The sequence below is a fragment of the Neodiprion virginianus genome, chromosome 1 (assembly GCF_021901495.1).
Source record: "Neodiprion virginianus isolate iyNeoVirg1 chromosome 1, iyNeoVirg1.1, whole genome shotgun sequence".
Taxonomy (NCBI): domain Eukaryota; kingdom Metazoa; phylum Arthropoda; class Insecta; order Hymenoptera; family Diprionidae; genus Neodiprion; species Neodiprion virginianus.
The window spans coordinates 12726544-12753105 of NC_060877.1; the positions used below are offsets into that span (position 1 = coordinate 12726544).

The 26562-nt window shown below is 41.5% G+C and overlaps 1 protein-coding gene across 1 annotated transcript; it reads left to right on the forward strand.

Moving 5' to 3' along the window:
• The first annotated feature begins 19030 nt into the window (after positions 1-19030).
• Positions 19031-26147, forward strand: LOC124303446 (glutathione S-transferase 1-like). Its single transcript, XM_046760651.1, has 4 exons — positions 19031-19069; positions 21865-21867; positions 22465-22632; positions 25730-26147. The coding sequence occupies exons 1-4, from the start codon at positions 19031-19033 to the stop codon at positions 25871-25873; spliced, it is 354 nt and encodes a 117-aa protein (XP_046616607.1). The 3' UTR covers positions 25874-26147.
• Positions 26148-26562: the final 415 nt, after the last annotated feature.

Sequence of the window (26562 nt, forward strand, 5' to 3'; positions counted from 1 at the left end):
ACAAAAAAAATGTACACGCATTTTTTGTTTATTCGATAAACATTTTTTGAAAAAAAATTTTACATCGATCAATTGTTCAATTTTCTCAAATGTTAATTATTGTACTTGATTCTTCTATACATATATAATTGGAACAGTGGTGTAAGAAGGAGACGCTGTACACGTTGTGCTGGTACGGTGTACAAATCAGGCGAGAGTTGACGCATCTTTGAACTCGATTTGCCCATACTGGCCGCCCAGATACTGCAAGAGCAGCCGCTCCTCCTCCATCATCTGCATCAATTTCTGGTACTGAGTCTCGTCCTCGTTGAGCATTCGCACAATCCGTGCCGGTAAGAATACATTGAATTCATCGTTCAGATCTGTGACGATACGCTGTCCAAACCTCGTTTGGACTCGTCGAATATTGGTGACTTTGTAGATTTTGAAAATTTCTAGCTCCGTCAATTTCTTTGTCGGTAGGAATTCGGTCATGCTTGCCACTTTGTTCAGTTTTGTGAAATCCATTTTTTTAATGTTCAACAGTTACCTGTTTCTTGATAAATTGAGATTTGCGAAATTTTTTGTCACTTTGTTTAGTTCTGACTTCTGATTTACAATGGTTTTCAAGTCGTGAATATTTTTTAAGAACAGATCGATTCGCTGTTTTAGTTCTGCTTTACTTGGAGTTCTCTTCATGAGAGCTGAAGGTGCAAGACTGTCTTTCGGACCTGAATTTCAGCCTTTTATAGCCGTATTCCTCCCACCAGGCACACAGAATCCTTGAAAAACTTCTAGAAGCTAACGAAATGATGTGTCTTCGATTGTACATCAGAACCTTCCAGAATTCAACGTCGCACCGCAATCCGTTGTCCGCAGGCCGCTCACCGTCAAGTCGAAACTTGTCGAACGCATTGTTTTGTCTAAAATTCGTTCAAGATCAGAGCGGATCTTTCGGAATTCAACGTCGCACCGAAATCCTTTGACCGCATGTCGCTCGCCGTCGAGTCGAAACTCGTCGGTCGATTCCGAGTATTCTTTTCGTTGGACGATTCCGAGAATTGTTTGTCTAAAATTCAACGTCGCACCGAAATCCTTTAACCGCAAGTAGAACAGCAAGGCCGGTTCTGAGTACAAACACCTTCTTTACCGACCGAGCCGCTCCGCGCAGCTCAGACTCAAACCCTTTTCCGCGATGACGTCACAGTCTGCCGTACCGAAGGTCAATTACCGACAGTTGTATCCATCGAGGGTCAAAATCGTGCTGTTTTACCAACAATCTTACCGACAGTTGTATCGATCGAGGGTCAAAATCGTGCTGTTTTACCGACAATCTTACCGACCGAAGGTCTGTAGTGTTCGCCCGTCCCACGATAGGACTGGTGATGTGTAACATGAACCACTCCGAATTCCTTTCCCACGGTAGGACTGCTGACGTGTAACGTCAACCACCTCACATTCCTTTCCCACGTTATCAACCACGTGACATTCCAAAATTAATGGTTCCGAGAATTGTTTGTCTCAACGTCGCACCGAAATCCTTTGTCCGCAGGCCGAAACTTGTCGAACGCATTGTTTTGTCTAACCACCTTATCAACCACGTAACATTCCAAAATTAATGGTTCCGAGAATCGTGTTTCACTTATTCGGATGTCGGTTTGATATCAACCACCTCACATTCCTTTCCCACCTTATCAACCACGTGACATTCCAAAATTAATGGTTCCAAGAATTAGTCGCGGTACAGAGCCTGCGGTGTCGGGTTACTATCGCTCTTGGAATGTCAAAAGGTGCGCGCGCATCCGTACAGCTGCCCTATAAAAAGACGTCTATCGTGATCGTCACTCTGTTCTCATCGTATTCTCATTGTGAACTGTTCTCACTCGTGAAATAACCTCGAAACGCGATGGATCTAGCAAAAGTTAACCACGTCAGCCGCCTGGAGAATCTGCCAACCAAGAAGATGTCGGAACTCGAAATTGGGGGAGTGTATGACGTCAACGGGTTACGACTGGTCAAAACAAAATTCGGGGTACGTGTTCTGGCGACAATCGATGGAGAATACAACGTCTTCTTACCACCGAGAATCGCAAGAGTTCTACAAGAAGATTCCAGTCAGCTGACTGAAATGTGTAGCATGGCCGGGGAAAATCGTCTGCAAATGAAATACCTTGGTGGAGAATTCAACAAGTTCGAATTTTCATGCAGTTATGCGCCTTAAATGAACTATGCGATCCCCCTCTACTTCCACAAAACTCATCCACGGTTCAAACAATGTTCTGTGTGTAAGTCTTACGTATAATAAACAAAAAAGATTGAAATTATGAATATTTTTTCATTTATCCATCCTGTATACCTTTAATCCTACGTACGTTTTGTATCTAGAATTAAGTCTCAAAATCTAAGAAAATGTCCGAACACCACTAAGCAAAGACGGAGGGTTTCGAGCTGCGTCATGTGAACTCTACGATGAGTATTTGGACGGGTTCAGACCGGAGTGCAAGGTCGGCCGATAGCCGCGGTCAGAGCCTGCGGTGTTGGGTTACTATCGCTCTAGGAATGCAAAACTCGGTTTGAGTACAGCTCGGTCAAGGATGGAGAGCAAGGTCGAATCTTACATAAGCTTCTGAAAAAAATTCTCTCTTAAGAGCTAAGGTGAAGGTATAAAATTATTTCATGAATATTCTTTAAAAGTTTTATTGAGTACAATTTTTAGAGTACGGTTGACAATTACTTCACAAAAAATAGTACAATAATTCTATTCAACAGTGTCATGACCAGGGTGATATATTCGCCAGGAATGCGGGACCGTTCTTGTAGACGCTTCTGCGCAGTAACACAAATCGTACAGCCTCGCCATCCGGACAGTACGATGATTTTGTAGCCAATTCTGGAGTATGCAAACGTTTCGTGCTGCACAGATTGCGTTGGGTATGGTGTGAAGGTCGCATCTCAGAGCTGAAGTTTTTTGCAGGGTTTCAAGCGACCGAAATCCTTTGACCGCATACCGCTCGCCGTCGAAACGAACGCATTGTTTTGTCTAACCACCTTATCAACCACGTGACATTCCAAAATTAATGGTTCCGAGAATTTGCTGATGTGTAACATGAACCACCCCACATTCCTTTCCCACGGTAGGACTGCTGATGTGTAACATCAACCACCTCACATTCCTTTCCCACCTTATCAACCACCTCACATTCCTTTCCCACCTTATCAGCCCCGTGACATTCCAAAATTAATAGTTCCGAGAATTGTTTGTCCCAACGTCGCACCGGAATCCTTTGACCGCGTGCCGCTCACCGTCAAGTCGAAACTTGTCAGGTGCGCGCGCATACGTATTTGATATCAGTCCCGTGACATTCCTTACCCTCCATCAAATTATGTGGTGGGGGAACGTTATAAAAGCGAAAAGTGAAAAGTTCGTCGTCAGTCTGAAGCTGTTCTTCTTGCAAATGAGAAGTGCTCTGGAACAACGTGAGTTGAAGAAACGATTAGAACTGCTCCTCAAGAATATCAGAGAAGTAAAACATCTCCTGAAAATCAGATCCGACCTCAATCGACTTACAAGAGATTTCGAGCACCTACAACTGGACCGTAACGACAATGGACTTCTCAAAACTGAACGAAATCGCGCGGCTGGAGACGTTTCTGCCGTTGAAAAAAGTTTCGGATCTTGAAACCTACTTCGAATACAGAGTCAGCGGTGTTCGTCGAGTCAAAACGAAATTTGGAGACAAAATCGTTCTGGACTTAGATGACGCTTTTACCATTTTTCTGCCCAACCGACTGAACAAAGCCCTCCACGAAAACGAAGATTTGTACCAGAAGGTGACAGCAGCCAGTAAGGAGATACGGTTGCATATACGCTATCTTGGCGGACCCTACAGTCAACTCGAATTTGTATACGTATAATATTCAAACAATGTTCTGTGTAAGTCTTACGTTTAATAAACAAAAAAAGATTGAAATTATGAATATTTTTTCATTTATCCATCCTGTATACCTTTAATCCTACGTACGTTTTGTATCTAGAATTAAGTCTCAAAATCTAAGAAAATGTCCGAACATCACTGAGCGACGACGGAGGGTTTCGAGCTGCAACTCTACGATGAGTATTTGGACGGGTTCAGACCAGAGTGCAAGGTCGGCCGATAGCCGCGGTACAGAGCCTGCGGTGTTGGGTTACTATCGCTCTTGGAATGCAAAACTCGGTGTGAGTACAGCTCGGTCAAGGATGGAGAGCAAGGTCGAATCTTACATAAGCTTCTGAAAAAAATTCTCTCTCTTAAGAGCTAAGGTGAAGGTATAAAATTATTTCATGAATATTCTTTAAAAGTTTTATTGAGTACAATTTTTAGAGTACGGTTGACAATTACTTCACAAAAAAATAGTACAATAATTCTATTCAACAGTGTCATGACCAGGGTGATATATTCGCCAGGAATGCGGGACCGTTCTTGTAGACGCTTCTGCGCAGTAACACAAATCGTACAGCCTCGCCATCCGGACAGTACGATGATTTTGTAGCCAATTCTGGAGTATGCAAACGTTTCGTGCTGCACAGATTGCGTTGGGTATGGTGTGAAGGTCGCATCTCAGAGCTGAAGTTTTTTGCAGGGTTTCAAGCGACGGGCAGTCAAAGTCCAACATATCGATGATTTCAACTTTCGGAACGATTTTGAGCAACCAATCTCGTTTTTCTTCTCCTTTTACGTACACGGTTTGAGCTTTGCACAGCCTGTCTTGAATGGTCAGCTCAACTTCCTCAAAAGGTACGGTTCCACAGCTCCAACGTAAGCCGTGAAAATCGCGTTCTAACTAAGAATTTTGGCTTTTATATTTGACGTCCAGTAAATTCCATTTGTAAGGTGGTTTGAAGAAAAACACTGAAGGAGATGCTTCCGAGTAGATTGAAATTACAGCCAATTCTTTTAACGTGAAGGTGTTGTTGAGAGGTCTACGAAAGCCTTGTATGTCAACGATGAGCTCCATCTTTGAACTGTGCGAGATGGTGGAAACGGGTCAGCTTTTATACCAACTTTTTCACCCCACCACTGAGCGGGTTGTATTCGACAATACGATCGTGAACGATCAAGCAGTACGCCGATGTTTCAGCGGGAAAGTTGGCTTTAGCTTCAAATTCAAGACGGATGTCGACGGGTCCGTACTTCAAAGATTGACACCCACGCTATTTTCCAAGAAAAACTACGTTGTTCACTACCGCGTTTTGAAACAATGTCTACAATTAGGTTTAAAATTACTCAAAATTCATAGAGTTCTGAAATTCAAGCAAACTCCGTGGCTGAAAAAATATATAGATTTAAATACCGATTTGCGAAAAAAATCTGACAACGAATTTGAGAAAAATTTTTACAAGCTAATGAACAACGCAGTTTTTGGCAAAACTATGGAAGATGTTAGGAAGTATAGAGATGTCAGGCTGATCACCGAATGGGATGGACGGTACGGTGCGAGAGCTACCATAGCCAAGCCTAATTTTCACAGCTGCACCGTGTTCGAGAAAGATATGATTATCGTTGAGATGAGTAAGATGAAAGTTAAGTTGAACAAACCATTGTATGCAGGTTTCTCCATAATGGATCTAGCTAAAACGTACATTTATGATTTTCATTACAATTACATTAAACAGAAATTCGGTAACCTAGCAAAATTAATGTACACAGATACGGACAGCTTGATTTACAATTTTACCGTCCCCGACATTTACGAACACATGAAGGCGGACTTACACAAATTTGACACGTCTGATTATCCTCTTGACAACGCTTATGGAATGCCTCTAGCAAACAAAAAAGTTCTCGGTTTGATGAAAGACGAGAACAACGGTAAAATCATGCTCGAATTTGTAGGGTTACGAGCTAAACTGTACGCGTTCCGAGTCATGGGAGATGAGACAGACACTAAACGTGCCAAAGGAGTCAGAGGATCAGCATTAAGAAAAATAACCTTTAACGATCATTTGGACTGTGCGTTGAAACGTGAAAATCTATCTTCAAATCAGCATTTAATCATGAGTCGAAAGCACGAGGTATACACCGTAGAACAGCAGAAAGTAGCACTGAGCTGGAATGACGACAAGCGGATCGTGTTTCAAAATACAACCGACACGCTTCCGTGGGGCTACAAGCCTAAGCTTTGTAATTTATAACTGTACCATGTCGATTGTCTAAAAAAGACGCATACTTGTTGTGTATCGGATATAAAATAAAGAGGGACATACGTTTTTACAAAAAAAATTCAGTTATTAAAATGTTACATGTCCGATTCGTTTATCCAACTGTTGTGTGTATTGTCAAAACCTAACCATTTAACGTATATTTTTATTCCACGCTTCTTGAGCACCTTCTCCACCAGATAGATATCCGGATGCTTAACCTTGAGGAGCTCTTGTTCGTAGAAACCACCAGCGATGGGTTGATCTCGGTAGTCTTTGAGCTTGTACGTCACAGGATGAGTATTTTCCACTCGACTTATCGTGAATATTTCAGTCGTCCAATTGGGAGTGTAACCTTTCTCGAAGACATTTTTGAATTTGCTGATTCGAACTTTGTCGCCGGATTTGAACTTTGCCGATACGGTAGGTATCGCTCGAAGCCCTCCGTACGCCTGACGTAACAACAGCCTCTCGTTTGCAACGGTGACATCCGACGGTTTCATTCTTATGGTTCGATGTTTGACGTTGTTGTAAGCCGAAACCAAATCGGATAAGATATCGAACCACTTGTAGCTTCCTTGCATGCTGAACCGTGTCCACATTTTACCTTTCAGCGTGCGATTGAAACGTTCACAGATCGAAGCCTTCAAATTACTGTACGTGGAGTAAAGTTTGATTCCGTAGCGTGTCATAAGCGATTCGAATTTCGAGTTGTAAAATTCCGTTCCTCTGTCGACGTGTAAATTTTTCGGTACCCGTCCTTGGACAAGCACAGATTCCATTGCCTTCGTAACATCGTCTCCAGACTTGCTCTTTATCGGTACAGCCCACGCATACTTTGAAAAGATATCAATGACTGTGAGCATGTACTTGTAGCCTTTGTTTTGTCCAGCGTACGACGTCATATCAACAAGATCCGCCTGCCAGGTCTCGTCGATGCCGCGCACGTCTACACGTCGACGCGGGTAATTCCGGCGTGCAGGCTTATGCAGTTCCGTCACCAGTGCTTGCTTTTCCTCGTTCATATTCCAACGCTATTAGTCTGGTGTCCAATTTGGAAATGATTTCCGCGTTTCGAATCGACAAGTCTCTGCCTGTTTTAAAGTCTGTGTAGAAGGTATCCAAGGCTTTCTCCGTGGTGATCTCCAAAGCTTTGATCATTTGATCGAGGTTGTCGATTCGTTTTTGCAGCACGCCGAATTTTCGTCTCAAGGTTTTTAAAGTTACAGCATTGTTCGGCTCTGCGGGATCCGCGACGTTGCACAGTCTCTTGTTCCGTATATCGTAATGCCCGTCCGCTGTTATTTGAAACCCGACACCCGGAGGACCGCGAGTGCTCGCGGTCGTGTTTTTATTCAGCTGACGTCCAAACACGTCGACGCTCATCTCGGTAATGAATGCAAAAATGACGGGAGCTGCTTAATAAATGATTCCTGCTTCGCGTAGCTCTTCGATAATGGAGATTATTTCGTTATTGTGACTCGGATTTCCCGCTGCCTGAGATGCTAGGAGTAAACGAAGACGCTCCACCAACTCGTTTGGATCATCCCAGAAGACGTATTCCGTTTCAACACCTTGTCGAGTGATCATAGCTTGCGGAAGTAGACCTTTACCCTTTCGGCGAGGTGACGGAGAATAATCCATTAATTCGGCAATGACATTTCTAAATTTGTAACTGTTATCGTTTCGAACAGCCCCGTCGGATGAGTAATACTTCTTATGCGCGTTCGTTGCGAGGATTATGTTTTTAAAATTTTCCCGATCTCCGGCGCTCACAGAAGAACCGTCGGGCTTCTTTTTGAACAAAAGTTCCAGCAAACCCTTCGTTTTCGGGTAACGCGTGTCGCCAATACGAACGTAGTCACTCTCAAAAGATATCAACGAATCACCGATCATCGGTCCGTTTGAGAGGTTGCGTACACCGTACACGTTGTCCAATTCGCCTTTTGTCTTCGCATCTCTCATCAGTGCAAAATACTCGTCCTCGACCGGTGTTTCTACGACTGTTTCATCCCCCGCCGAAGCAAAGGAATCGTCCATTTCCGAGAAAGTTTCATTTTTCGTTTCATTTTTCATCTCCTTTATTTCTTCTTTAATTTCTTCCACCTCTTGTTTGACAGGTTTGGTGTCTTTTGTAACATTCACCAGTTCTTGCAACGGAGTGACTACTGGTTTGAAAACGTCACTCAATTTCTGAGTCGTAGATTCCCTGCCCGACTTGAGCAATCTGTGTTTTCGACGGATCGCAGCACTTGCTTGAGCGATCTGATGTAGGACATCTTTTTGCTTGGAAATTTCAGAGCTCTGCATGTTGACGCAACTGAGTCTGCAACGCTACTGCGTCTCTCGCTCGAAAACGGTAAATTTTATTCCTTTTCCAGGCTAACAAAAGAATCGAATCCCCTCCTGTATCGTCCTTCGTTGAGCTCACTGTCTTTGTCGATCACCAGAAACCCGTACTTCTCACCGTTCCAGCATGCAGAGCACACACTTTTAAACTCTGTGTAAGACATATCGGTGTTCACATGATCGTTGTATACGTGTCTCAGGTTCATATCGTCTTGTTTGAATAACACGAGTAAGTTAACGTTGTCGCGCACGAGATGTTTGGGAATACGCGCGTACGTCTGACAGAGATAGAAACAGTCAACGTCGTGATGTCTACCCATGCAAAAGTAGGCTCTAATATTGTCCTGCTTCTCGCACGCTACATCGTCAAATATGATTATTGAGTTGGGCCGTGCTTCTTCCGGTGGAATCACTTGCTCACGCTCGGTAAACGCAAAATACTCCGTACTCTCAACACGGTCCAGTAATTGCTTCAACAATCGGTATTTAGGTTGGTTGAGAGATTTCGAGTAGATGTAGATATTTTCAAATCTGAGTCCGTTGGGATGGGTTATAAGTGTGAGCAACGCGTTAGTTTTACCACAATTCGACGGTCCACAGAATATCGCACGTACACTGTTCGGGAGTAATTCACCGTGCCGTTTGTGCTTTTCGACATTTTGCTCCGAAAGTTTGTCAAAATTCATCACGGGAAGCTTGGTAGGTTGTTTCTCAAATCGCATCTCGGACATGACTGATCGGATTTGCTATAAATACCTCGTTTTAAAGCACTTTTCTTCAGTCAACGCACGAACATGATCGCGTACAGAGGTAAACGAAGCAGCAGCAGGCGGCAACATCGTGGCAAGGGTCTGGTGAATAGAATCATCAACAAACTTCCGATCGAGTTGCATGTTCCCGGTTACCAATATTGCGGTCCCGGTACGAAGTTGACGAAAAGACTCGCGAGAGGCGATTCCGGTATCAACCCTCTCGATGCAGCGTGTAAGGAACACGATATAGCGTATTCGAAAAATCGTGAGAACCTTGAGGTTAGAAACGAGGCTGATAGGGTGTTGGCTGAGAAAGCTTGGAAACGGGTTCTCGCAAAGGACGCAAATTTGGGTGAGAAGGCAGCCGCTTGGGCAGTAGCTAATACAATGAAAGTAAAATCAAAACTCGGAATGGGAATGCGAAAGTCAAAAAATGTGACCTTGAGAAAAATTGTAAATGCTGCAAAACGTTCTATGGTTCCAAGCAACGATGCAAAAGTAGCTATCGAATCTGCGCTGAAGGGAGCTGAGAACGCCGTTAAAAAAGCGGGTGGTAAAGTGCGAACACCTCGCGTCCTACCGGTACCTTCGAAAGTCGGTGGTTTTCTACCGTTTCTGATTCCTATTTTTGCCGGTCTCAGCGCTACGGGTGCGTTAGCCGGTGGTGCGGCAGGTATAGCAAAAGCTGTGAACGATGCGAGCGCGGCTAAACAAAACTATGGAAGCTATCGCGTTGGGCAAAGGGCTTCACATGAAACCGTACAGAACAGGTCTTGGTCTCCATCTTTCAAAAAACTAGATGCGACGCTACCACGTCGAGCGTTGGCTGACTGGGACTTGTTGAAATATGCAAAAATCTTGAGGGTTCCGCATTTCCGCGGTGTTTTCATGCGAAACGAAATGCCCGAAAACGGTCCACGAAAAAACGAGTCAGCTATAATCAACCTTGACGACAAAGACGGTCCGGGAACACACTGGGTTGCGTACAAGAAACGCGACAATAATATCGATTACTTTGACAGTTTCGGCAACCTTCAACCACCCTCGGACCTCATAAAATACCTCGGCGTTGGTAGCGTCAAATACAATCATAAGAGGTACCAGGATTACGATACATTTGAATGCGGACACTTGTGTCTGAAATTTCTAAGCGGAGAGCTATATAAACATGGTGCGTGATTCGTCAAAGTCAGTCTACCACTCGCAGTCATGGATGATTCGTTAACGTTAACGATTTCGGGAACCTCTTCGATACTCGAGGCACAATATTTCCCACCGATCGAACTTGCTCGTGATAAAAGTTATGCTCTTGGCTTGGTAGAGCTGTTAACCTTTAATTCGATTCCCAACGTTGATGTCGGTCACAATAAAATTTACGTAGCTGACAAAGTGATCACCATACCTACCGGCAGCTACGAGATCGAGGACATAGAGAAGTATCTTCAAAACGTGCTAAGAAATACAGATATCAGGCTCGCCATCAAACCCAACAATAATACATTACGCAGCGAAATCACATACAACCACACGATTAACTTTGAGCCGAATGATTCCATTGCTCAACTTTTGGGATTTACACCACGTGTATTGGAGGTTGACAAAACTCACGAATCGGACGTGCCTGTAACTATACTCAAGGTCAACGCGTTGCGAGTCGAGTGTAGCATTACAACGGGCGCCTACGTCAATGGACACAAAGTACACACTATTCACGAGTTTTTCCCGACCGTCCCACCAGGATATAAGATCGTGGAAGTACCGTCGCACGTCATTTACCTTCCGATCACCGTCAAGACCATGGATCACGTTCAGCTCCGGTTAGTGGATCAAGACGGAGACCTGGTTAATTTTCGTGGAGAAGTTATCACTGTGAGACTACACATCAAATCGCAATAAACGATGGGAATCGTATATAACAGACTGTCAAAGAGTAGGTATATCAGTAAGTCGACATGCCCCGATCAAGTCAGTCGTCGTTCGATTCCCGAACCGCTAACACCTCGAAACGTGGAGTTCCTGATAGCTCTGGGTCTGAAACTGACACCTTTTGGAAGAGGAATTTCCGACAAATAAAAATCCGATTTTGCTTTTTTATCATCTGCTACGTGCCATGGAGGAGGAAATCTTGAGCATTCAAACACCAGTCGTCTTTGACGAATCCGTTGCGCATTACGAGATTCACGCTCACAAACCTTACGCCTCGTCAACTTTCAACAACAGCGATGAAATTCGAATCACCGTTCAGCATCAGGATTTATGCATATTACCCAGCAAAAGTTCGGTACATATCCACGGACGACTCCTCAAACCTGATGGTACAGCTACTGTGAACACACAGCTCGTAAACAACGCCATCTGTCATCTGTTTGAAGAAATTCGCTACGAAATTAACGCAGTTGAGGTTGATAGAAGCAAGAACGTTGGCTTGACAAGTCTCATGAAGGGTTACGCTTCCCTGCACCCTGGTCAGACTTGGTTGATGGAGAACGCTGGATGGCTCAATGTAGAAGAGAAGAAAAAATTAACCGATGCCGATGGTAACTTTGACGTACTGATACCGCTCAGCATGATATTGGGTTTCGCCGAAGACTACCGCAAGATCGTTGTCAACGCTAAACATGAGTTAATTTTGACGAGATCAAAAACTGACGTCAACGCAATCGTGCAGACTCAGGAGGAGGAATTCAAAATCACGATCAATGCAGTGGAATGGCTAATACCGTATTTGAAACTCGCGGATCAGAAAAAAGTTGACCTACTAAATTTCATTCAGAGAGATCCACCTGTTTCGATGAGCTTCCGCAGTTGGGAATTGTACGAATATCCCTTACTTCCCACGACATCGAAACACGTTTGGACTGTGAAAACTTCCACTCAGCTTGAAAAACCTCGGTACGTCATTTTGAGTTTCCAAACAAGTAGAAAGAACAAGACCGGCAAGAACGCAAGTCATTTCTATCATTGCGATATCACGGACGTCAAGCTATTCTTAAACTCTCAATCTTATCCGTACGGTAACCTGAACCTCAACATGAGTCGTAATCTCTACGCGCTCCTGTACGAGATGTACGCAAACTTCCAAGCTACCTACTACGACAAGAACCCCGAGCCGTTGCTGACAAAGAGTGAATTCCTTCGAGACGTCCCCTTGTTCGTTATCGACTGTTCGAAACAAAACGAATCTTTGAAGTACGGACCCGTCGACATCCGTCTTGAATTTGAAGCTAAAGCCAACTTTCCCGCTGAAACATCGGCGTACTGCTTGATCGTTCACGATCGTATTGTCGAATACAACCCGCTCAGTGGTGGGGTGAAAAAGTTGGTATAAAAGCTGACCCGTTTCCACCATCTCGCACAGTTCAAAGATGGAGCTCATCGTTGACATACAAGGCTTTCGTAGACCTCTCAACAACACCTTCACGTTAAAAGAATTGGCTGTAATTTCAATCTACTCGGAAGCATCTCCTTCAGTGTTTTTCTTCAAACCACCTTACAAATGGAATTTACTGGACGTCAAATATAAAAGCCAAAATTCTTAGTTAGAACGCAATTTTCACGGCTTACGTTGGAGCTGTGGAACCGTACCTTTTGAGGAAGTTGAGCTGACTATTCAAGACAGGCTGTGCAAAGCTCAAACCGTGTACGTAAAAGGAGAAGAAAAACGAGATTGGTTGCTCAAAATCGTTCCGAAAGTTGAAATCATCGATATGTTGGACTTTGACTGCCCGTCGCTTGAAACCCTGCAAAAAACTTCAGCTCTGAGATGCGACCTTCACACCATACCCAACGCAATCTGTGCAGCACGAAACGTTTGCATACTCCAGAATTGGCTACAAAATCATCGTACTGTCCGGATGGCGAGGCTGTACGATTTGTGTTACTGCGCAGAAGCGTCTACAAGAACGGTCCCGCATTCCTGGCGAATATATCACCCTGGTCATGACACTGTTGAATAGAATTATTGTACTATTTTTTTGTGAAGTAATTGTCAACCGTACTCTAAAAATTGTACTCAATAAAACTTTTAAAGAATATTCATGAAATAATTTTATACCTTCACCTTAGCTCTTAAGAGAGAGAATTTTTTTCAGAAGCTTATGTAAGATTCGACCTTGCTCTCCATCCTTGACCGAGCTGTACTCACACCGAGTTTTGCATTCCAAGAGCGATAGTAACCCAACACCGCAGGCTCTGTACCGCGGCTATCGGCCGACCTTGCACTCTGGTCTGAACCCGTCCAAATACTCATCGTAGAGTTGCAGCTCGAAACCCTCCGTCGTCGCTCAGTGATGTTCGGACATTTTCTTAGATTTTGAGACTTAATTCTAGATACAAAACGTACGTAGGATTAAAGGTATACAGGATGGATAAATGAAAAAATATTCATAATTTCAATCTTTTTTTGTTTATTAAACGTAAGACTTACACAGAACATTGTTTGAATATTATACGTATACAAATTCGAGTTGACTGTAGGGTCCGCCAAGATAGCGTATATGCAACCGTATCTCCTTACTGGCTGCTGTCACCTTCTGGTACAAATCTTCGTTTTCGTGGAGGGCTTTGTTCAGTCGGTTGGGCAGAAAAATGGTAAAAGCGTCATCTAAGTCCAGAACGATTTTGTCTCCAAATTTCGTTTTGACTCGACGAACACCGCTGACTCTGTATTCGAAGTAGGTTTCAAGATCCGAAACTTTTTTCAACGGCAGAAACGTCTCCAGCCGCGCGATTTCGTTCAGTTTTGAGAAGTCCATTGTCGTTACGGTCCAGTTGTAGGTGCTCGAAATCTCTTGTAAGTCGATTGAGGTCGGATCTGATTTTCAGGAGATGTTTTACTTCTCTGATATTCTTGAGGAGCAGTTCTAATCGTTTCTTCAACTCACGTTGTTCCAGAGCACTTCTCATTTGCAAGAAGAACAGCTTCAGACTGACGACGAACTTTTCACTTTTCGCTTTTATAACGTTCCCCCACCACATAATTTGATGGAGGGTAAGGAATGTCACGGGACTGATATCAAATACGTATGCGCGCGCACCTGACAAGTTTCGACTTGACGGTGAGCGGCACGCGGTCAAAGGATTCCGGTGCGACGTTGGGACAAACAATTCTCGGAACTATTAATTTTGGAATGTCACGGGGCTGATAAGGTGGGAAAGGAATGTGAGGTGGTTGATAAGGTGGGAAAGGAATGTGAGGTGGTTGATGTTACACATCAGCAGTCCTACCGTGGGAAAGGAATGTGGGGTGGTTCATGTTACACATCAGCAAATTCTCGGAACCATTAATTTTGGAATGTCACGTGGTTGATAAGGTGGTTAGACAAAACAATGCGTTCGTTTCGACGGCGAGCGGTATGCGGTCAAAGGATTTCGGTCGCTTGAAACCCTGCAAAAAACTTCAGCTCTGAGATGCGACCTTCACACCATACCCAACGCAATCTGTGCAGCACGAAACGTTTGCATACTCCAGAATTGGCTACAAAATCATCGTACTGTCCGGATGGCGAGGCTGTACGATTTGTGTTACTGCGCAGAAGCGTCTACAAGAACGGTCCCGCATTCCTGGCGAATATATCACCCTGGTCATGACACTGTTGAATAGAATTATTGTACTATTTTTTGTGAAGTAATTGTCAACCGTACTCTAAAAATTGTACTCAATAAAACTTTTAAAGAATATTCATGAAATAATTTTATACCTTCACCTTAGCTCTTAAGAGAGAATTTTTTTCAGAAGCTTATGTAAGATTCGACCTTGCTCTCCATCCTTGACCGAGCTGTACTCAAACCGAGTTTTGCATTCCTAGAGCGATAGTAACCCAACACCGCAGGCTCTGACCGCGGCTATCGGCCGACCTTGCACTCCGGTCTGAACCCGTCCAAATACTCATCGTAGAGTTCACATGACGCAGCTCGAAACCCTCCGTCTTTGCTTAGTGGTGTTCGGACATTTTCTTAGATTTTGAGACTTAATTCTAGATACAAAACGTACGTAGGATTAAAGGTATACAGGATGGATAAATGAAAAAATATTCATAATTTCAATCTTTTTTGTTTATTATACGTAAGACTTACACACAGAACATTGTTTGAACCGTGGATGAGTTTTGTGGAAGTAGAGGGGGATCGCATAGTTCATTTAAGGCGCATAACTGCATGAAAATTCGAACTTGTTGAATTCTCCACCAAGGTATTTCATTTGCAGACGATTTTCCCCGGCCATGCTACACATTTCAGTCAGCTGACTGGAATCTTCTTGTAGAACTCTTGCGATTCTCGGTGGTAAGAAGACGTTGTATTCTCCATCGATTGTCGCCAGAACACGTACCCCGAATTTTGTTTTGACCAGTCGTAACCCGTTGACGTCATACACTCCCCCAATTTCGAGTTCCGACATCTTCTTGGTTGGCAGATTCTCCAGGCGGCTGACGTGGTTAACTTTTGCTAGATCCATCGCGTTTCGAGGTTATTTCACGAGTGAGAACAGTTCACAATGAGAATACGATGAGAACAGAGTGACGATCACGATAGACGTCTTTTTATAGGGCAGCTGTACGGATGCGCGCGCACCTTTTGACATTCCAAGAGCGATAGTAACCCGACACCGCAGGCTCTGTACCGCGACTAATTCTCGGAACCATTAATTTTGGAATGTCACGTGGTTGATAAGGTGGGAAAGGAATGTGAGGTGGTTGACGTTACACGTCAGCAGTCCTACCGTGGGAAAGGAATTCGGAGTGGTTTATGTTACACATCACCAGTCCTATCGTGGGACGGGCGAACACTACAGACCTTCGGTCGGTAAGATTGTCGGTAAAACAGCACGATTTTGACCCTCGATCGATACAACTGTCGGTAAGATTGTTGGTAAAACAGCACGATTTTGACCCTCGATGGATACAACTGTCGGTAATTGACCTTCGGTACGGCAGACTGTGACGTCATCGCGGAAAAGGGTTTGAGTCTGAGCTGCGCGGAGCGGCTCGGTCGGTAAAGAAGGTGTTTGTACTCAGGACTTGGATGACGCTTTCACGATTTTTCTGCCGAACCGACTGACCAAGGCCCTCCACGAAAATGAAGATTTGTTCCAGAAGGTGACGACAGCCAGTAAGGAGATACGGTTGCATCTACGCTATCTTGGCGGACCGTACGGTCAACTTGAATTTGTATACGTATAATATTCGAATATCCAATGTTCTGTGTAAGTCTTACGTTCAATAAACAAGATTTAAATTATGAATATTTTTTCATTTATCCATCTTGTATACCTTTAATCCTACGTACGTTTTGTACCTTGTAATTGTATCTAGAATTAAGTCTCAAAACCTAAGAAAATGCTACTCCGAACACCACTAAGCAACGACGGAGGGTTTCGAGCTGCGTCATGTAATGTGAACTCTACGATGAGTATTTGGACGGGTTCAGACCGGAGTGCAAGGTCGGCCGATAGCTGCGGTACAATCAGAAATTGATGCAGACGATGGAGGAGGAGCGGTTGTTCTTGCAGTATATGGACGGTCAGTACGGTCAAATTGAATTCAAAGATGCGTCGACTCTCGCTTAATTTGTATACACCGTACCTGGACAACGTGTGCAGCGTCTCCAATTATTCTACGTTGCATAACCTTTATGAAAATTGTACACATCGTTTGACGAAGCTTCTTTATTTTATATCATTTTATTTTATACCATTTAATGGTACGACGTTCTGTATTGAAATATATGTATATATCACTCAACGCAAAACCATCCTGTCCACCTTAAACTCGACAAATTGTTGGTAACAACAATTCGACTTTTACAATCTCAGAAAGTGCCAATTTGAACACCGATGAGCAAAGACGAAGGTTTTCTAAGCTACGTTTTGAACCTCGTAACTGTAACGTGAACAGTACGATGAGATTTCAGCGGACTCAGTCAAGGACAGAGTGCAAGGTCGACCAACATCTGAGTTGGCGTACGTTTAAAGCCGCAGGTCCTACGGAGTTGGGTTACTATCGCTCTTGGAATGCAAAACATGACGACGTTGGTGTACAGATTAGTCGAGAATGAGATGCAAGGTTGAGGTGCAGTTTAGATTTCGTTTGACAAGTTTTTTATAAAAAAATATTAAATATAATATATACAAGTTTTTATTAATTTTATAAAAAAGTATTAAATATAATATATATACATTCGGTTTCTCAACAAAAATTTTGCGAAAGGCTTCAACGATTGGAGAAAAGATGAGAATTATCACAACGATCGGACTCTTGAAAGCGCTCGCGGATAAATTCTAACGTCTTCAGAAAACGGATGGAGGTACGCGGTCGATGAAAATAATACTTGGAATCTGTTCTATGCGACGTTGAATTCTGGAAGTTTCTGAAATAAACTCTCAACTAACAGGATAGAGGTTCTGAATTAAAAACGGATCGCGAAACTATGACTATAAGATCTGGTATTTATTTAACGAAATTAAAAATCTGTTTAGTAACTTAAATGTATTAAAATATTGTCGAAGATCTAAAGAAATTAAAATATTGTCGAAGATAAAAAAGGTTTGTACATTGTGTGACTATAATGATCTGGTACTTATCTAAAGAAATTAAAAATCTGTTTCGTAACTTCTTATCTTTATCTTCCCGGTATAATATAACAATACTCATTACCTTGTACATACAAAATAATGCACACGTCGACGCGGGTAGTTCCGGCGTGCAGACCTTTTTTGTCTTCGTTCTTCCATCAAAAATCTGTCTCGTGGAGCCATATATCTCCAGATTCGTCGTAAGTCAAGTGTATTAAAATATAATCAAAGACGAAAAAGGTCTGCACGCCGTGAACTGCAGCATCCAGTCGTGAAACTATGACTATGAGATCGTGGAGTTGTTCCTCCTGGAGCTGTGTCTCGATCTGACGGTGTATATATATGCGACGCATGTTCGGTAGATCCGGTTCCGGAAACATCACATCCTGTGGTGCCGGCTCCTGACTTGGTGAAGAATTGCGTTAGAAGAACTGTTCCATGCTGACACGGTCACTTTTGTGGGCAAGCAACAACAGTCTGACTCACGCATTATCGAAAATTCGTGGACAACCGTATGCAATATTCTTTAATAGAAATTTCTAGATATTTCTCGAACGAACCTGCAGCGCGTGTAAGATGGCGAGACAGTTCTTGGAACTTGGCGAAAAAGTGACCGTGTCAGCATGGAACAGTTCTTCTAACGCAATTCTTATAACGATAGCTTAGTCAAGTATGTGCGATTGAAAGAAGAAAAACAAATTAGGATTCTGAAAATTAATAAAAATCATGGAGACGACACCCAAAATTTCATCTGAGAAATCTTCACCGACAGAAATTCAAAAATGGATTCGATTTGGAACTCAAAATACCAGAAGTATTGTTCAAAGTGGTAAATTTCCACGAAAAAAGACTCTGGTTGACCGTTGATCGAAATAATCAATTTGACTGTGAATATTAACAAGTACGTACCACTACGAGGCGGTGTCTTCACATACACACCACTACCCAAAGATATTCAAGATAAGAAGATGTAGTAAACATCAGAAACAACGACTCTTACTGCTTTCTTTGGTCGGTCACCGCAGCTCTGTTCCCAACCGACAACAACCATCCTAACGCGATCAGCTAGTACCCGCATATCAGCTCAGTGCTACGGTATGATGGTTTAAAGTTTCCTATGTCTCTAGATCAAAATTCTCAAATATCGGGGGCGGTGAAGTGGTACATTAAACCAACCGCGTCGGTATACATTAATTTTGTCTGATGTTCAAATATCGTTTCAACGTAATTATAAGGGAATTTGTGAATAAAGGATTTTGAAAGATCCATGATGAGAACCCTGCATACAATGGTTTATTCAATTTGACTTTCGTCTTACTCATTTCAACGACAATTATATCTTTATCGAAAACGGTGCAGCTGTGAAAATTGGGTTTGGCTATGGTAGCTCTAGCACCGTATCTTCCGTCCCATTTCGTGATCAGTCTGACATCTCTATACTTCCGCACGTTTTTACATAGTTTTGCCAAAAACTGCGTTGTTCATTAGCTTGTAAAAATTTTTTCTCGAATTCGTTGTCAGATTTTTTCCGCAAATCGGTATTCAAATCTATATATATTTTTTGAGCCACGGGGTTTGTCTGAATTTGAGAACTCTATGAATTTTGAGTAATTTTAAGCCTAATTGTAAGCATTGTTTCAAAACCCTATAGTGAACAACATAGTTTTGCTTGGTAAGTGATTTGCCTGTCAATTTAGGTTCCAATGCTTTAGTCAGAAAATGCGAATCGTAACCTGACAGATTATGCAGTATCGGAAAAGTATGTGAGTTCTGATCTGAAAGTGAGTCAAACATCTATGATATAACCAAGTACGACCGTTCCGGAAAATTCTGTTGAGAAGCGGTATATTTTGACTTCAGACTTTGGTCCATTTTTGAATTTCTACTGTTAATAACGATGATTTGTCCAACGAGCGAGACTGTTCGGATGCGTGGAGCGGTACGCACCAGAACAATTACATGAATCGAGATAACGATATTCGGTGAACATGGGACCACCCTACGATATCACATTTTTACGTTTGCAAAAGATAAACACAAGGGTTCGTTATATAAGACTGCGAGTCCTGAACCAGCTCATTGACAGTCAAACTCAAGTGGTGTAAAGTGTCTTGCGTCTTCGACTATATACTTTGTCAGAAAAGAAACGGTAAGTCCTTATACAAATTGCTACCTAACGTAAATTTTTTCAATTTATTACACTCATTCACTTCTTTTGTTCGAAAAAAATTAGCTATATATTTCAAAGTATTGAGGAAACTTCAAGTGATTTTAAAAACATATTCAACCACTCATAAATCTCCAAACTCAGCTTAATAGCTTTCGAATTTGTTTCTCAGCTTAACATTTTTTGACTACTGAAACATCTTCAAATTTTCTGAATATACCCTTTTTTTCTTCCTCAGATCATGGTTCCCAATGTATTCAACTTGCCACCAAGTCCGGAGCCGGCACCACAGGATGTGATGTTTCCGGAACCGGATCTACCGAACATACGTCGCGTATATATACACCGTCAGATCGAGACACGGCTCCAGGAGGAACAACTGGACGATCTCATAGTCATAGTTTCACGACTGGATGCTGCAGTTCACGGCGTGCAGACCTTTTTCGTCTTTGATTATATTTTAATACACTTGACTTACGACAAATCTGGAGATATATGGCTCCACGAGGCAGATTTTTAATGGAAGAACGAAGACAAAAAAGGTCTGCACGCCGGAACTACCCGCTTCGACGTGCGCGGCATCGACGAGACCTGGCGGACGGATCTTGTTGATATGACGTCATACGCTGGACAAAACAAAGGCTACAAGTACATGCTCACAGTCATTGATATCTTTTCAAAGTATGCGTGGGCTATACCGATAAAGAGCAATTCTGAAGATGAACCCAACGGCGGACTGTGGTGGTCCATTACCCAGACGATGTCTTACGTAACTCGCGTCCATGAGAGCATGTAAATATACAATTTGCAAATTTTCACGATTCTAGGTTTCTTAAATTTTTTTAGAAAGTACATTAAATATGTCTTTTCTTTGTTTCAAATCTCTTTTAATGATCAACCAACGACAGACAGTTTAATAGTAGTAGTGTATCATACAGTAATATACGAATAATGTCACAGCAGTGGGATAAACAGGGTTTTTTTGAAAAAAAAAAATTTCACTACGGAACGCGTGTCGCTGCAGCTTCAACAGTTGACGTAAAAAGTTTGGAAAATTCTGAGTGAAAAAAGTTGAAGTCATTGATTTGATGGATTTCGGTTCACCATCGTGGTAGAAATTGAACAAAATGTCAGATACTAATTCAAACTGTGCGCATCTAGTCATAGTTTCACGACTTGATGCTGTAGTTCACGGTGTGCAGACCTTTTTTGTGTTAGTTATTATTATTTTAACACATTTAAGTTACGACGAATCAGGGAATATATGGCTCCACGAGACAGATTTTTTAATTTCGTTAAATAAATGAGTACCAGATCATATAGTCTTTGTTTCACGACTTGATGCTGTAGTTCGCAATGTATAGACCTTTTTTATCTTCGACAATATTTTAATACATTTAAGTTACGAAACAGATTTTTAATTTCTTTAGATAAGTACCAGATCATTATAGTTGGTGTGTGTGTGTGTGTGTGTGTGTGCGCGCGCGTGTGTCTTCGATTGTGTGGGTAACATTAGATGTGTACGGTTCGGTTTGTTTCTTACTCCTCGTTGAGGAGTCACAGATTTTCCGAAAAAAAAGACAAACGATAGAGACCAACGGTCCTCAAACTTGAAATATTCCAGAATAACACAATGCTCCAAGCTAACGCCAGGACTCAAGTGAATAGCTTCGCTACGCTGAGTCAAAATTCGAACATAAGCGCTATCAGTCGCGAAAGATTCCCCAGATCTTATTGGTTCTTGGATTACGAAATTCGTAAAGTCTAGCTTATCGCTAACGTCGATTTCCACTGTCGCGGAGCGCTGATTGGCTGTTGTGTTCGACGCTTGCGCCATCGTTCGGCAGTGGTGTGATGATGGCTTCGCGAGGCTGTACGTCGTTGGCGTTCTCTTCGTAGCCTCGCGTCAGCCCCTGCGCTCGCGGTGTAACATCGCTCTCATTGTTTCCTCGTCGAAAGCCTCCGTTACCGTCGTCTTAAAACGCGATCGAATTTGTCGCCGATTCCATGTCTGGTGTCGCATATACTCGAAACAAACAAAACTAAACAAAAATCATGAAATACCTTACTCGCTAGTAAAGGGTCCCCTCTCAGAGTTGCGGATGCGTGACCCTCGTCCTGGCGCTCTCTTTCAAAATCACCAGCGATTACTACCGCGAAATCCTTACTGCTGCGTTCCACCTAGAGTTTGAGTAGCCCTGTGTAACATCCATCAAAGATGCCACGTCACAGTACTAAGAGGTGAAAGTGCACGTTTACATACTTCGATGCTCCTTTTTGTGTACTGTCGCTAAAAAGATTATTTTAGGGACTTTTCATAAACAATTAGATTGCTGGTATCATTTCTTCCTATCACAACTATGTATCACGTTAAGTGATCAATTTCAAACTGTGAAAGCATTTTTTATCTTTACTCTTTCATAATCGTTATAAAACACGTATTTTTCCTCTAATTATTTCTTATTTCTAGGCCCCGATTTTGTACAAGGGTGTCACCGAAATACCGCAAGATCGGATTGACTTCATTAAGCAAAACTTCGAATTCTTAGAAATATTTCTGGGAAACTCTGACTGGATGGCTGGTAATACATTAACTTTGGCTGATACCAGCATCATCGCATCAGTGACGTCCTTGATGGTAAGCAGAAGAATTTTTTAAAGAATAATTATTTTCTATCATTTATCGGTGCACCACACTGTCTTTCAATATACATCACCCCGTACTGGCAAAAATAAATTAGACGCTAATGAGAAAGTGTGCGCTTTTCGTGGCCGTCAGAAGGTAGAAAGGATCGCTTTTCCAACCATCATCTTCAGATCTACATTAACATTTGACAATAATAACTTACAAATGAAAATCCTTTCTGCGCTACAGCCCACAATCGGCAACGACGTTATCGATTTTTATCGCAGGGTGGCTACTAACTTTTGCAAAATATATCCTATAACATTTGTAAGTTTTCAGGAACCCAAATTTCAATTTTCCTGTAATATTTGACACGTCCTAGTTAATAGATGTCCTCATTGGTTCAGATACTTTGCTACCTCTAAATCGATTCAAATTCTCAGATTTTTTACGCGAATTTTGAACGTGAAAAACTAATATTTTTTACGCGAACATGATTCGCGACAATTTTAATATTTCCATGACCCTTTTCAAATGCCCTAAAATTTCCCGGTTGCCTAGGTTTTTCAGGCGAGTATACTTTTTCAGGATGAATTTTTTTTCGAAAAACATAGAATACTACTATTCTTAAATCGAAATAAGCAATTTCAAGAATTACTGTTGCGACTTCCTTTTACGTATTGAGAGTGAAGAAATAAGTAACACTTATTTAAGTATTTGGCTGCTTTATTTAGAAATAAGAACAAAAAAGGCGCCTGCAACATTCACGATAACATAGATTATAGGCATGTTGCATGGCGAGCATTTCCACGTGGGTGTGCATAATTCCAGCTTACATGTTTTGGTTTAATTTAGGTACCTTTTCTTACTCGGCTGACAATATAAATATTAAGTAATGTTTGAGTTTCGATATTTTCATACAACAGACAATGGATTTATGTAAATGAAGTTGATTCAGACGGATGGAGACTTTCGTTTACGGACTTACTTGATTGACTGACTGACTTACTTACTTGTTGGCTTTATAAACGTACTATATTAAAGCTTCAAGCGCATTCGCATCTTCTTACCTATAAATCCTTAGGTCTAGTTTGTATGAATTTAAAGTAATTTATCTGAACATCTACCGAGTCATTTTTCGAATATAAACTATAATTATACTGTATAATAAATCATATTAAGAGCAATCAAATCTAACTGCTACCAAATTATTATTACTTCACGAGTAAGGATATTTTCTTCATTCGAGATTTAAACTCAAAAATAGTATTGTTCAATATTTTTCAAAAAAAAAGTCTTCCCGAAAAAAGGAAATGATAGCTTGTTCTATGATGCCATTTGAGAAAAAGATCAAAAATTCGTCAACTTCGAGGGCTCAAATATGTATCAATGCGTGAAAACAAATAACTTTTTATGGTGATAATCGAATTACTTGACCTAAAAATACTTAAAACACATGTTTTTAAAAGTAAACGAGTTCTTGTTATAAAACTGGTAGAAAAAAGGTGGCATACCGTTTGCGTATGTCCAAGTACTATTTACATTTAAAAATCGTCTAAAATTATGGAATAAAATTAAACAACAAGAACTCCTGTACTTATTGACGGCAGCTTGTTCCAAAACGCGGGAAAATCGTTGATTCAAATACAAATTCACGTGACCACAACAGCCATTTGGGCCCACCCTAATGGTATGCCAATGGTTTTGCGAGAATTTTTTATTTTGAACTTCATTTTAAAACACATGGCAGACTGACTAAAATCTTACCAAAACGCATAATTTGCGTAAAAATTAAAACTCACTTTTCCATATGAAGAACCCAAAATGACTCTTTCGCGTCATAATGCCCTCTGAAAGGCATACTGAGTAAAATCACGTCCGAAAATCTGTCACTAACTCCCGGTAGAATTTTCACGTCTAATACACGCTATTTTTCCAACAACTATCGAAGAAAGTTTGTTTTGAGAAGCAACAAAGCTGTCACTTACATTGCGTAAAATTATCGAGAAAATAAAAATATCCACAAATTTTATAGAAGCTTTTTCGTGTAAAAAAAATATTTTGTTTTGACAAATACTATTTTTACATTCAAAATATCCGTCCATCAGGATTTGATCCTTTAGGAATGGCATTTATTCTTTGAATACTTTTTTTTGTTTAAACAATCGTTTTTCATTGAAATTCTTAAGAGTCTGTGAATGCGAATTAACTGACATGCGAATGTGAGAGAAATATCACTGTGCGGTTCAAAATTTTCAACGACGCGCTGATTCGAAGAAAACATACAAGTTGCCAAATGCTACCATACAGAGTTCCGTCCATTGAATAGAACAATTATTATCTCCCTTCAACCGTCAAAATTGGATTTCTTACGTATTAATTAAATGGGAATATAAAATCTCGAAGCGGCGCCGCTTAAAAAAATCGAACGCTGATTTCCTTTCACGAGATTCAATATTATGTCAAAAAGTATGATTTCATGAAGTGGGAGAGAAAAAAATAATAAAGTTTTCTTTTAAGGCAGTCTAGTATACACATTGTAATTTTATAGAAAACAGTTCAATATTTTTATTTACAATTATTTTGCAGGACTTATTCTGTATTTTTTCACACGTTAATTTATTAAACGGAAATATCTGCCGAAACCATGAGCCATTTCGTAGCGATCTCATTCCAAAAATGTAGGTTTCCGAATGGAAATTTTCCGTGCTTTAATTTCTTAACTAATATCAAAACTAATGTAAAGTTCACTCAACATGCAAAAGTTGCCGTTTTGTAAGTGTGCCTCGTGTATGGGTCAGAGAATTATTTATAACTTTTTCTACGGATCTAGTACTCCAGATTCTATTACTTGTTCCGGATTTCATTCATAGACAAACTGTCAGGGAAATGTTTTGTATGCCAAACAGAAGATTTCGTAGTGAACGGAAGAATTAAGAAACATAATGGGTATTTTCACGTGAAAGAGCAGAAAACAACCGATTGAAAATATTCAACGATCTCGCGCATATAGAAAATGCTGCTCATATTTTTTTTACTGTAATCGAAATAGCATGTAAAATTAGCGGATACATTTAATAAACGTATCTCATTTATTTATTTATTTCAGGTTTTCGTACCCTTGGACCAATACCCTAAATTGGCTGCTTGGGTAAAACGATGCGAGGACAAAATTCCTGGCTACGCAAAGGCAAATACAGCAGGAGTTAAAATTTTTCATAATTTATTCGGAAAATTTTTCTCCAAAGCTTAGATTCACGGGATGATTACAATTGTAAAATTCTAACTGACGTATAAAAGAGGTACTGTCAAATTACCTACGATCACACAATGAAACATTCATTTTTGTTCCACACATACCTATGTATCCATTTGGCAAAATGATATTTGAACTCTGCATTATTCCTCCAAATGCAGTACAGATGTAACCACCTGAAAAAATGTCTTCGTCATCTTGAGAACCGTAAAAATAACTGCCCACGATATATTGAATAATGTGCATTATGAGAATAAAATCCAAATAATATTGTGACGTTGCACCTAGAGTGCAAGTCACAACAAACCCCAAACCCGCGGGGAAGAGCCGAACGGGTGAGCCCTGTCCCGTCGGGAAAGACCCGAACATCACCGAAGCCCCCCGACGCTCGGCAGAGCCAATTTGTGACGGGTTTTGAGTCCGCACGAATAATATGGGTGGGGAAGACAATTAGAGACGGGGCGGATGTAATCGGTAAAACTTAGTGAGTGTATTTTTGCACCGGGAGTTGACGTAAAATGCTAGATACAAAGGGGTTGTAGACTCGAGCGGTGGCTGATCACGCCTCAGCCCTTAGCGTTCCTTAATACTAACTTACAGATACGCGCGCGGGGGGGGGAGGAGTGTGAGGTGCCGGGGAATGTGAGGTAGGGAGGGTTGATATTGCCAGGGGACGGGGGATGTCG